Source organism: Aspergillus versicolor, assembly GCF_001890125.1.
Source record: "Aspergillus versicolor CBS 583.65 unplaced genomic scaffold ASPVEscaffold_2, whole genome shotgun sequence".
Lineage (NCBI taxonomy): Eukaryota > Fungi > Ascomycota > Eurotiomycetes > Eurotiales > Aspergillaceae > Aspergillus > Aspergillus versicolor.
In genome coordinates this window covers 206,628-218,398 of record NW_024467525.1, presented here as the reverse complement: position 1 = coordinate 218,398, position 11,771 = coordinate 206,628, and the positions used below count along the sequence as shown (strand labels likewise).

Here is an 11,771-nt window from a genome sequence, read left to right as displayed (position 1 = left end):
ATCGCATCCTCAGTCCCAGCCTTTCAAACATATCGCAAATCGCTCTCCGATTCTCACAATGCCTGTTGGAATGTATGTCTCCCATCCTCATATCTCACTCAGGCCTTTGTGTCTTGTCTTTGCCCCTCTGCCATCCGCCGCTCTCTTCCGAAACCCGAAAGAGCCAAAACTGACGAAGTCTATCCAGCTTCAACTCCACATACTACGGTAGAGACTCCCGTGCCGGCGCCGCTCTTCTCCGTGCCCGCCGGCCATATCTTTTCAAGAATGCTGCGACTGGCTTAGGCCTTTGTATCTTTACCATCGGAGTTTGTACGTTTCGCAATTGCCCAGGGTGGAGCTTTATCAGACTACTTCGAGTTCTGGTAGATTTGCTAATCAATGGTTTCAACCAGATGCATACACCATTCGCGCCGTTGGTCAAGATGAGTTCTCCGATGTTCAGGTCCCTGATGCCCCGGCTGCCGCATCTCAACAATCCAAACAATGAGAATGGCGGGAATAAATCGTCCAACATGCCGTCTGCTTGCTAGCCAGAATTAAGCAATTCATTATTTATGGTGTATATGGGGTTCGGAGTATACGCTGGCTGTCTACATCTCATCTTCGTCTATTCGATCTCCGTTGCCTGGAGAGGCCTCGGCCCGCAAGGAGCCTAGCCGCTTGGGGCGGACTGTATTGTATTCCTCAGGGAATGTACGTGCAGACCCTCTTAGGGGATAGGATGCGGCCGATGCCCGACGCATACTCAGCAGACTGAGTGAGAATCGCGTCCGTTACATTTGAAGGGATATCTGAACCGTGGGCCATCTCCATTTTATTGTTTAGCTTGATTGTCTATTTGCATCATTGTATATTATGAAACTGCCGCGAAGAAGGTTTACTAGACTTCTATCGATATCACTACGCCAAAGGGACAATTGTGTACAACTGAATATAATTCTAAGGTGCCGAGTTTAATTTTTTGCAGCTCTTTATATTCTCGTCCGAACAGGAAAATCAATACGAAGACATAAATAGAAGAAATGCTCTGACGGAAAGTCTAGACGCTTCCTTACTCAGACCTCAGAACACGAGGTCCCTTCTTTTTAGTCGCCTTCTTGCGCTTATTTCCTCGGTCAAAGGCGACGGCGTTGCTGTGGTCTCGGCCCAAGTTGTCGAGGTCCTTGACCTTGTAGATACGGATAATCCAGTTTTCACTGGTGAAGGCTTCTTCCAAAGTCGAGAGTTGAGGGCTTTCGGCGGGGAGTTTGGCCCCGCGTACACGGTCGGTAGCCTGGCCCATAGGGAAAAGTTTGTTGAAGTTGTAGTACGACATTTTGTACCTGTCCATCATAGTCAGCATGTGTTTAAGGTCTAAGAAAGAAAGGGGGTAATTCATACATCAGACTATTGCGCATAGTTGGAGTGGCAAGGTCATCCACGCGGTACTCCCCCCTTTGAGTGAAGAAATCCCGCTCCTTAACCTCGTCCGGCCAGATACCTTCCGCAATACGGACCATCCAAAGGAACTTGTTGATGTCATCTCCGGAGTATCCAAGCAACCCACCAAAAACAACCAGCACGTAGTCGACATCATGCTGGCGAAGGATTGGGTAGCTGACTTCTTCGCGCGAGCTCATGGCTTTTCCAACAGTGGCAATGTGGGTGTTGTTCCACGTGTTGTTGTCCACAAGCGTTGGGCGATCCGCCATGCCCCCAATCTGATAACCGTAATCCCACCAAGACATGACTTTGGAGTTCGCCGGCGTATTTTGACGAAGCCAGTAGTATGCTTCTCGATAGTCATCGATTATATATTGACTTCCATCGGGCATACGGCTAGCGAGAACCACAGATGGTGATGAATACGCGTTCGACGTCACCCAGGTACAGTGCGCAACGAACAAGAGAAGATACACAATGGCAGTAGATGTTGTCACAGCTTTCGAGAAATAAGAGCTGATTCCAACTTCAGGGGACCTAGCAGAGCGGAGTCCTTCCGAAGAACTCTCGCTTTCCCTCCCCCGTGTAACCGGGCCAGACGAAGTCTTCAAGTACGTGTCGAGAATGTATGAGAGGACCAAGGCGGCCGCAACACACACGATTGGGGTCAATGTCAACATCAGTCGCACCATGACACCGGCGAAATAGCTCGCAAGGACCGAGTAGATAATAACAAATACGTGCTCATCCTTGAGATCCCGGAAACACATGTAAACACCTGCTGGGAAGAGCCAGATGAGTAAGTTGAGATCGAAAAAGAATGATGGCCAAGCGGTGGGCTGATGCTCCGAAACTGAAGCAATGATTGGGATGTGGATCTTAGCATAGCCAGTATCCCATAGCGAGTAGAAACGACCACTCCACGGTGCGATAATCCCGGACATGCTCAAGACGATAAGACCAGCGAAGGCGACGCCAGTTGTCAGAATAATTGAAGCAGTTAGAAGCCTCTGGAATTGTTTGCCAGGAATGAACCCGCGCACAAACTCCGCGAAGGCCACCAGTTGAACGAGGCCGAAGACACCTAAGGGATGGTCAGTATATTGCCAAGTGGACCTCCTATGAGAAATGAGCTTACCGAGGGCAGACATGTGGTCACTATTACGGATTGGCAGGAATCCAACGAAGGGAATCTGCATACTGGCTAGGGTTCCGAGAGCATACCACGTGGTGTAGCTGATATAGAGCCTGGAGCTATATCTCCCCATGCAAAGAAGAACAAAGACATGCAGAGGGATCAGGTTAGTAATAAAGACGTACCCGCCCCAGGCGGACACCATGTAGCCGTAAAATAGAGCTGTCAATGCTCCCCACATGATAGAACCGATCTTGAGTGCCTTGATCCACAAAAAGAAGGTGAAAACGAGGAGGAAAATGGCAATCGCCTCGTTATCGTAACTGCCTGCTACTGAACGAGAGATATATCCAGGGGTGATGCCCATGAAGGCAGCCGCAAGAAGACCTGCGGAGGGGGATGAAGACATCTCGTTGGTCAAGAGGTACATTGCGAATGCTGTCAGCCCAGAGAAAGCGGGCGCCAGTAAGACACAAATGTTGCGAATGTCGACGGGTATGGTAAGGAATCGGAGAACGTGATAGATGACGCCACTGGTCACCATGAGCCCGGGGTACAGTGTACCTCCGGTGACCCGCCCAAGGGGATGCCATGTACCTGGATAATAGAGTATCTTTAGTGTGCTGTGACGAATACGGTGCAGCCTCAATTGGTGTTCACTGGTTGTTTTCCAGCTCCGAAGGACAAGGGCAAGAACGTACGGTCATCAAACCAATCCCAAAAATCGTAGAAGCCATTCTCAACTAGATATTTCGTCGCTCGAAAGTTGAACCACGGATCGACTAGAGCGTTTCATATCAGCGTCTGGTCGCAAAGTCGAGTCCTCATTGAACGGGATTTGGATGCTCATAAATTCGTATACATACATTCGTGGATGATACTTTCAAAGCCTGGATATCGCAGTTACTGTTAGTAATGGGCCTAATTGAGAAACAGTATAATGGGAATTGTAGACACATACGGATGACACTGAAAAGTCGACTGGACACGGCTGCGGCAGCGATAGTTACCAGAATGATAATACGCAACAGGCCGCGTGCACTTCTGCCGGAGCTGCCCTTAAGAAGGACATCCACGGGAGAATCGGCCATGATGGCCAGGAAACTAAGAGAAGACGGGTGCCAATTGGAGTGAGAAAGAAAACAGGACGGGATTCGTCCTGTCTGGAAAAGCGATTGCCCAGAAGTTGGAGAGTTGTATTGTTGACGGCGACGGGGAGAGCTGCGCAAGGTGGTCACTTTGGGAGGCTTGGCGCCAGGTACTTGAGCGACTGCCAGTCGATCGGAACCTTCCCCAAAGCGCCCCGCATCGTCCTCAAGTCACTGTAAAGAAACATCAAGCACCAGATTTACTGCCCACCCTTCTCGACACCCACTTCTTATTCAAGCACCTCCTCGAATATACCCTGCCGACTACACCATGGACCTGCCTCCGCTCTCGCCCGACCAGCTCTCCGCAGTCATCGCAGCTGCTCCCACACCCGCTGATCTCTATACCTCATTATCGGACTACGAAGAGCAAGCTTGCCTCCTTCCAACGGCCACCGCTAACACAAGAGATCTCTTGGTTGATTTTTATACCGCCTTTTTCTTCTCCCACCTTCTCACCGATCAGATGTGAGTTTCTACCAATGGTGACGGAACGGGCCCCATTTTGGCGTCGCGGATAATTGACAGGAACCGGGATAGTTGCGAAGCCCGTGCATTGACAAGGCGGATACCACGAGAGCTACTGCAATCGGATTCTCTACAAAATTGTCTGCTCCTCTTACGCGCCATATGGCAAAGCAAACACCCCGAAATCTACAAGGTCATCCGAGAGTTGCCATGGTCCGAGCGATTGCAACCACTAGTACAACGTTATGAGAGTAAGAACACACGGAATTTGTTCGGGATTTGAGCGGCTATCTAAAGGATGTCTAGGCTATTTCCAAGAAAAAACGTTGAAAGAAGTAAGCAATTCTTTCGAGACGATACGAGTTCCAACCGCTGCAAGATATCTCGGTCTTGACACAGCCGCCGCTGAAGCGGGTGATCCGGCAGTCGTCGAAAGGTTCACAGCCTGTGGGTGGAGATGGGATGGCCAGGCTCAGTTGCTGAATCCTAAACCAATCGTCGCTGCGCCCCCGAAAGATGATAGCTTGCAAAACGAACTCAGTCGGGTGATGGCGTTGATCAGCAACCAAGGCAGCTGAACTATGTGTTGACTCGGCTGGGCTGAGTTTTGGCAAATGCAACTTGAATGTGAAGGGGGTATAGATATTGGCAACCACGTGAACCTAGTGGTTGTTCCAAACGAGGGTTGATGCTGAGCAGCGTGGAACGATACCAACGATCTGGTCCCAGAGGGAAAAGGGACTGCAAGAATACAAGAGGCTACTGGCGTTAGGAAGACGTAAAGAGCTGAACTTCTTGGTCATCTGGTCCAATCATAGAGTACACGCGCAAACCCAGGGTATGTACAAAATGCGGATCGGAATTCTATAATTGTGAAAAAGAAAAGAAACTCATTCCTTTCGCTCGCAATGACACGACTCTGGGAAATTAGACCAAACAAATAATACATAATCGGGATTTACCCGATCCATCTCTCTAGGACCCGATGGAGGTAGTGTAACATCCGAACGGCGACAGTCGCCCCTCATTTTGTCTTTTCACTTTTCGTTTCGTACTCCAAATTCACACAACTCTTTACGCCTCACCAGCCTTCAGCTTCAGGAATGCCTCCAGGTCGAACTTGGGGTTCTCGGGATCCGTGATGACTAGAGATAGTTGGTCAGTATCTCCAGAGAAACAAGGGGCGCGCGAGGTGCTACAGCACTCTCGATTGTTGCCACCCAAGAAGGCATGGAGTGAATCTTGAACATACTGCCCGTTGAGTTGGTTTCCTGAGGTTGCGTCTTCTTCTTCCATTCGGCCTTAGCCTGGTCGATCAGGCGCTCCTGACGGGCATATTCCCTATCGGCTTCGGCGCGTCTGGTGGTGGCAGTGATAGAAGATTGGTGGTAGAAACCGTAGACAAGACCAGCCACGAGAGCCGAATAACGGAGGACCTATATCGTAAAAAGGATCCGGGGTCAGTATGGAAGGGGCAATTGGATATCAAGACGGGACTCACATTAACACCCTGAGAAGCAGCCATTGTGATATGACCCTGGCCTGCGGATCAACAATTGCAAAAAAGAAAGCGGACTGGAGAGTTGAAAAGCCCTGGACCCAAACAAGTGATCAGTAATGACAAGCCGACAGCAGGAGACTCGGATGCTGGTGCAAGGCGAAGTTCTTGTCGCGAGTTTTTCCGGCCCGGGTCGGACCTGTGCTTATGTCATCTTCCCCCAATTCACGCATCCACCAACGCGGGTATACAAAGGAAGCGAGAAGTAAATAATTCTCCAGAGAGCAACACATTCTCTCCGCACACCGTCATGTCGGCCGTCAATAACCAGCGGAAGGCCGAGATACTTGCCAAAAAGGCCAAGCTAGCAGAACTGAAACGCCAGAGAGAGTTACGCCAAAAGGAGTTCACTCAGTCGCGGGCAAGTACTGGCGATGCCTCAGAGGTATGCACGTTTGCGCTGAGTCTAGTTACATTACTTGCAGGCCTGAGTATTGACACATGATTTCTATAGGTTGTTTCACCAGTTCCCAGTCGCTCTGACAGTAGGGCTGAACTCGATGACCTGATCTCCCGCCTGGTTGACCGTCCCGGTTCGGCTACGGTGAGCGGTGCAGATGGCCTCTCGCGAAAAGGGAGCCGCCCAAATTCGGTGCTGAGCGCCAGCCAACTCAGTGGAGACAATGCAGAGGCAATCACCTCGCCGACGCGACCACTTTCACAATCTATTGCCGTGCAAACTGTTGGAACGGAGGCGTTTGTCGCTATCCCTGAGCCCCCGCAGGCCCCTGAAACCAAGCCGGAAGTCGTCACCTACAACAAAGGAGTACAGACAGATGATTTACAACAGAGCGAGCAAGATTCTTTATCCTTGGACTCGGATGGTGAAGGAAATGAAGAATACAGACCCTCGAGCAAGAAACAACGAGAACGCGATGATGAGATCCGCCAGAAGCTCCGCAAAGAAATCGAGGAGGAACTGCAGGCCACTGAAGAAAGCGCCCAGAACGATGCTAGTGCTGACGCATCTCTACGATACCCACTGCGGAAACTTGACGACGACGAGCTGAAGGCTGTTACATCCTCGGAGGACTTTCTAGACTTCGTGGAGCGGTCTGCAAAGGTCATTGAGCGGGCTCTGGATGAGGAATATGACGTATTGGCCGACTATGAATTAGGTGGTATGGATGCGGAACTCGAGGATGACGAAGAGCACGGCAGGAAGAAGCGAGGTATCAAGGAAGTCTGCCAGTTCTGGGACGAGCGATGGAGCAAGAAGCGCATGATTAGTGATATTTGCTTTTCGCCCAAGGTTTGTGATAACTTTCTCCTCCCTGCCTTTCAAACAACTAACGAATTTGTACAAAAAAGTTTCCCGAGCTTGTCCTCGCGTCATACACCAAGAACCCCTCTGCACCTCACGAACCAGATGGCCTTGTACAAATCTGGAACCAACACCTGCACTCCCGCCCGGAGTATGTGTTTCACTCCACCTCAGATATTCTAACCGCCAAATTTTCGCCCTTCCATCCTAACATCGTTGTTGGCGGCTCGTATTCCGGCCAAGTACTTCTCTGGGATACCCGCTCATCGCGCGCTGGCGGCGGTGCACCCGTCCAGAAGACTCCCCTGACAGGTGCAGGACACACCCACCCAGTCTACAGTATCTCAATCATCGGAACACAGAACGCGCATAATATCCTCACCGCGTCTACAGATGGCGTCGTCTGCGGCTGGACCGTCGACATGCTCGCGCAGCCTCAGGAGTATCTCGAGCTCTCCACCCCACCACCATCCAAGACCGAAGACCTTGCTCCCACAACGATGTCATTCCCCCAATCAGACCCAACTTTCTTCATAGTAGGCACCGAGGAAGGCGGCATTTACCCCTGCCACCGTTATGACCGCGCTGGCGCCAAGGCAGGCACCGATCACCGCCTTGCCTACCGCGGCCACGCCGCTCCCATAATGTCAACAGCCTTCCACCCTGCCCGTGGCCCTGTTGATCTTGGAGATCTCATGCTAAGCTCTAGTTTGGACTGGAGCGTCAAACTATGGCGTGTCCGCCCTCCAGCTGCCACTGCCCCAGCCGCCACGTCTGGCATCACAGACACTCAAGTCGTCACGCCTATACTCGATATCAACCGAGAGGACGTCGTCTACGATGCCCGCTGGTCGCCGCATCGGCCTGGTGTTTTCTCAGTCGTTGACGGTGCAGGGAACCTCGAAGTTTGGGACCTTTACACAGACACCGAGGTTCCCGCTGTACGGACCTCACCCTCAAAGGGTCGTGCTGGTGTCCTCTCCCGCAGCTTAAACAAGGTTGCTTGGGAAGAGCGGGAGGGCCGCCGCCTCGCAACTGGCGGACTGGATGGTGTTGTAACCGTGTTCGAGGTTGGAAGAGGACTCAGCGGTACGCCCGACGACGTTCCCTCCGAAGAGTGGACCGGCATGAAGCGACTTGTTAGTAAACTAGAACATAAGGATAAGGACAGAGTGAACTAATTGATTGAATCTAACCTTGTTGATACTTCACTTCCTCTTCCTTATTTTTCTGTATTTAGTGTCTTGTATTGTGTGGTGTCTTTATCGAACTTACCATATACCCCTGGCGGCGCCACTTTGGATTGCATGAATGGATGTATTTTCGCAACTCTTAAGCCTACAAGCCAGAAGAGATGAGAATAGATTGCATGATAAATCGTAATATGATACATCCCACACACGAGCTAAGGACTATACTTGTAATCATTACCTGCTTTAAGCAGTGCGAGCTAAGCAAATCCCGTTGTTTGTTTTACTGTAGCTTGTTCACAGTGGCCTGAGAGCAGAGATATCACACTCTGACACATCCAATCAAAGAACCAAACGCCAAATACAATCACAGTATATCAATATCATCAAGGCTAAAGCCGGAAAATCATCGTTGAGAACAGACAGCTCCGATGTTCGTACGCCATAATCAATTCCCCATGTGGTATAAACAGCCGAGCTTGATTTGCCGCGCACGTTTCCAGTCATACATAGCAACCCATACATACAAAAAGTCAACACGGTCTACACAAACACCTGGGCCAGTTCCTATACAATAAGATAAGCAAAGTACATGCAGATTAAATGCGAGAAGGTTATCAAGAAGAGCGCATTAGTCTATCGAGCGGCCATCTGATTTTGCCCCGTGCTTCCCAGTATCGTTGCCGATTGATGGAGGGAGTTGACAGGTTTTGACGGCAAGGAGGGTGAAGTGTCCCGTTTTGGGCCGCTTGATCCGAAAAGACCGATTCGGGAAGGGGGCGATGAGTAACCGGAATTTCGGTTGGAACCGTGCGATGGTCGATGGTCGCGGGAGGTATATGTAGCTGGTTGAGGTTTTCGTACATCTAGGGGAGAAGAACTGAGCGACCGAAATCCAGATCGTTGGTCTACATCGTAATCGGGATACACGCCCGCTGCAGGAGTTGCCGCATTGTCTTGCTCGGCACCGTAAGGTGTATTGTTGGCAGAAGAAGTCTCCGCAATGGTTGAGGCAGATCCATTTGGAGCGCTAACATCCACCATGCGCATCTGGCCCGCCGGCGTAGCGAATGCAGGTGCACGTGAATTATCCATTACCCGGTTCTGTGGTCTGTGGGAAAGGTGCTGATGTTGATGAACCGGGTGTTGCGGGTTTGCCCAAGGTGTCTGCTCAAGGAAGGCCTCCTCCGCGGAGGTATGATAGGCGCTCGATGATATGCTCGACATGGGGGCCCGAGATACTGGTGGCTGATGTTGAGAGGCAGAGGCCCTGGTTTCAATGGATATCTGTGCAAATAATCAGTATTGGCCTGCAGGTTGCTTTAGGTATTTATTCGTATAAAGATAACTTACACCCATCTTTTCAAGGTCCTCGTCAAGCTCCGTTGGTCGCGCAGATGAGAGTGTTGGAGCAGCTGGAAATCCAACGTATTTGGAGACACCCGCCAGTACCGACACCTCAGTGTTGTACGCTGTTTGATGCGCAATTTGCTGAGAGCGGCGCGTTGGGAACGGAACGTAGTGTTGTGGGCTCACATCATCGGTCTTAAAACGATCGTGCTGGATCGAGTAGAATTGCTTGCTGATAGCACTTGAATGTTTCTCGCGGATATCTCGGACGTGCTGGAAGTATGTGCTATGTGCCTGGGAGCGCTCGGCTTGGCTTTTATTCAACAAGGATTCAAGGCGATACTGGAACAATATGTGCTCGTAGTTGATTTTGGCGTCACGATACCCTTTGACACACTCGAGCTGGCGCAATAACTCGGGATGTGTTGGATTTGGGCCTTTGAGCATATCTAATTCACGATTTAATTTGGATATCCTTTCGTCATAGATCCTGAAAACGCAGGTCGTCAGTAACATGGAAAACTCTTAGAGTTGAAAGAACCGAGGCGGATCATACTTGTCACGGAGAGCTGCAAATTCTCGCTCCAATAAGACCAAAGAATCTATCGCCGACGTCCTTTTCGCAGCTGTGCGTAATTCTATTAGTTATGTCCCTTGAAAAGGAATCGACCGGATAACTTACACTCTTCTTCTATTTTCGCGGCGGCTTCACCGTCATCAGCATCTTCTGGACGATCGGCCGCATCATCATCGCCAGGTGTATCATCAACCTCCGCACCCGTTTCAACGGCGCCACTGTCAACATCCTCGTCGGCATCTCTAGTTTTTCGCCCTTTCCGTTTACCCCTTTTGGTTCTTTTGCCCTTCACGGGAGCCGAGGGCAGATCAGATTCAGGAATGTCATCGACCAATGTATCATCATCGTTCACCTTCGAGGTTTCTTCAATTGGCTCGGGCGTAAGGGCCATATCGGGGGGCGGGTCACTTAGATCACTCTTGAGTGAGCCGCGGCGCTTGTGTGGTGGGAAGTCATCCTCGTCGAGGTCGGAGAGCATCTCATCCCCAGATTCAGGGCGTTTTCTTTTCTTCCCAGTGCTGTCGGATAAGGTAGAATCTTCGGGATCTTGAGCCTCTTCAACACTATTTATTGTGCGACCATTTTTGGAGCGAGACTTGCTTGGCGACTCATCCGCCGGATGGTCCTCGTCGTCCTCGACGTCTTCATATGTGGTTGAGTGCACCAATTTGCTAGGGCTAGGACCGTAGCCACTTGCGCTCACCACAATATTGGTCCTCGTGCGGTAGTTGTTTGGGGAGTCGTCAATGCGCTCGGTTTCTGCCTCCGAGTCGTTTTCCACGGTCATTTTTTCCGGCTTGGGGGACTCGTAGTCAGACGGCATGTTATCTAAAACGTCATCGATTTCGCTCAGACTGCTTGACCGTTCATCGTCTAGAAGCGAATCCTGAAGAAGCAGGTCTTGATCGCCATTGAGGGCGGGTTCGTCATTGCCGGTCGGGGCACCGACCGCAGTGGTTTCTCTGCTCTCTGCCACCTCCATATAGACGATATTTTGGTATGTTTGTGCGATGGTAGATCAACGAAGGTAAGAAGAAAAGAGAGAGAGCAGGTGGATGTCTGGCGGAGGCGTGTCGAAAGCGCTTGTGGGGAGATGAAGATGGGCGGAAGGGAACGTCGCAACGCGCAGTATAACCTAAATCGAACGAGATGAAAATGTCAGAAGGAGTGTCATTTTCAAAGCGAAGCTTCAAATAAACCGGTCATGAGTACTGCAGTGAAGCGAAAAGGAGGAGCAAAGAGGAGGTGGAGGAGATCCCAGAAGGCGGTGCGGAGATTGATCACACCCCAGAACGTTCATCATCAGACGGGGCCTGCGCCAGCCGACCACGACATCAAGAGCACTCGATACGTACGAGCAATAACTCTTTAAAAATGTCGCGGATAAAATTCATAGCAAAGGAGATACAATTGTAGAGCTTGATCACATACCATTCGACAATGCGCTAACAGTAAACCCGTGGTGTACCCAGCTTGCCGCGACACTGGGAACGACAGTCTTCACCACCACGGTCGCTGAGGGAAAGCACAAGCACACAGACCCAAAGTAGAGCCTCCAGCGCAGTATATATATATAATTAGATATGCAGCGGGCTTGACGATTGAAGGATTCGAATAATTCGCGAGCACGGGGGGCCGATGGTAGTAAGGATGGGG

General features: G+C 50.7%; 6 protein-coding genes across 6 annotated transcripts; 3 read left to right on the top strand and 3 right to left on the bottom strand.

The window, feature by feature from the left end:
* Nucleotides 1–58: 58 nt before the first annotated feature.
* ASPVEDRAFT_79468 (uncharacterized protein) lies at nucleotides 59–490 on the top strand (the record flags this gene model as incomplete). Its single annotated transcript, XM_040816698.1, has 3 exons — nucleotides 59–72; nucleotides 188–312; nucleotides 396–490. 3 exons carry the CDS (start codon nucleotides 59–61, stop codon nucleotides 488–490), a joined length of 234 nt encoding a protein of 77 aa, XP_040663541.1.
* A 201-nt stretch (nucleotides 491–691) lies between these two features.
* ASPVEDRAFT_37205 (dolichyl-diphosphooligosaccharide--protein glycosyltransferase subunit STT3) lies at nucleotides 692–3,782 on the bottom strand. Its single transcript, XM_040811417.1, has 6 exons — nucleotides 3,522–3,782; nucleotides 3,427–3,450; nucleotides 3,262–3,342; nucleotides 2,564–3,157; nucleotides 1,384–2,509; nucleotides 692–1,325 (listed from the first exon to the last, which is right to left on the bottom strand). The coding sequence occupies exons 1-6, from the start codon at nucleotides 3,649–3,651 to the stop codon at nucleotides 1,055–1,057; spliced, it is 2,226 nt and encodes a 741-aa protein (XP_040663540.1). The 5' UTR covers nucleotides 3,652–3,782; the 3' UTR covers nucleotides 692–1,054.
* A 197-nt stretch (nucleotides 3,783–3,979) lies between these two features.
* ASPVEDRAFT_79466 (CSN8/PSMD8/EIF3K family protein) lies at nucleotides 3,980–4,754 on the top strand (the record flags this gene model as incomplete). The annotated part of the gene is made up of 3 exons (XM_040816697.1): nucleotides 3,980–4,176; nucleotides 4,249–4,427; nucleotides 4,483–4,754. 3 exons carry the CDS (start codon nucleotides 3,980–3,982, stop codon nucleotides 4,752–4,754), a joined length of 648 nt encoding a protein of 215 aa, XP_040663539.1.
* Nucleotides 4,755–5,250: 496 nt separating this feature from the next.
* On the bottom strand, nucleotides 5,251–5,701 carry ASPVEDRAFT_79465 (ATP synthase subunit e; the record flags this gene model as incomplete). The annotated part of the gene is made up of 3 exons (XM_040816696.1): nucleotides 5,251–5,321; nucleotides 5,429–5,612; nucleotides 5,678–5,701. 3 exons carry the CDS (start codon nucleotides 5,699–5,701, stop codon nucleotides 5,251–5,253), a joined length of 279 nt encoding a protein of 92 aa, XP_040663538.1.
* A 231-nt stretch (nucleotides 5,702–5,932) lies between these two features.
* ASPVEDRAFT_184892 (putative dynein intermediate chain) lies at nucleotides 5,933–8,400 on the top strand. Its single transcript, XM_040808933.1, has 3 exons — nucleotides 5,933–6,119; nucleotides 6,189–6,986; nucleotides 7,046–8,400. Exons 1-3 carry the CDS (start codon nucleotides 5,985–5,987, stop codon nucleotides 8,177–8,179), a joined length of 2,067 nt encoding a protein of 688 aa, XP_040663537.1. The 5' UTR covers nucleotides 5,933–5,984; the 3' UTR covers nucleotides 8,180–8,400.
* Nucleotides 8,401–8,824: 424 nt separating this feature from the next.
* Nucleotides 8,825–11,097, bottom strand: ASPVEDRAFT_79463 (uncharacterized protein; the record flags this gene model as incomplete). The annotated part of the gene is made up of 4 exons (XM_040816695.1): nucleotides 8,825–9,475; nucleotides 9,542–10,028; nucleotides 10,095–10,164; nucleotides 10,221–11,097. 4 exons carry the CDS (start codon nucleotides 11,095–11,097, stop codon nucleotides 8,825–8,827), a joined length of 2,085 nt encoding a protein of 694 aa, XP_040663536.1.
* Nucleotides 11,098–11,771: the final 674 nt, after the last annotated feature.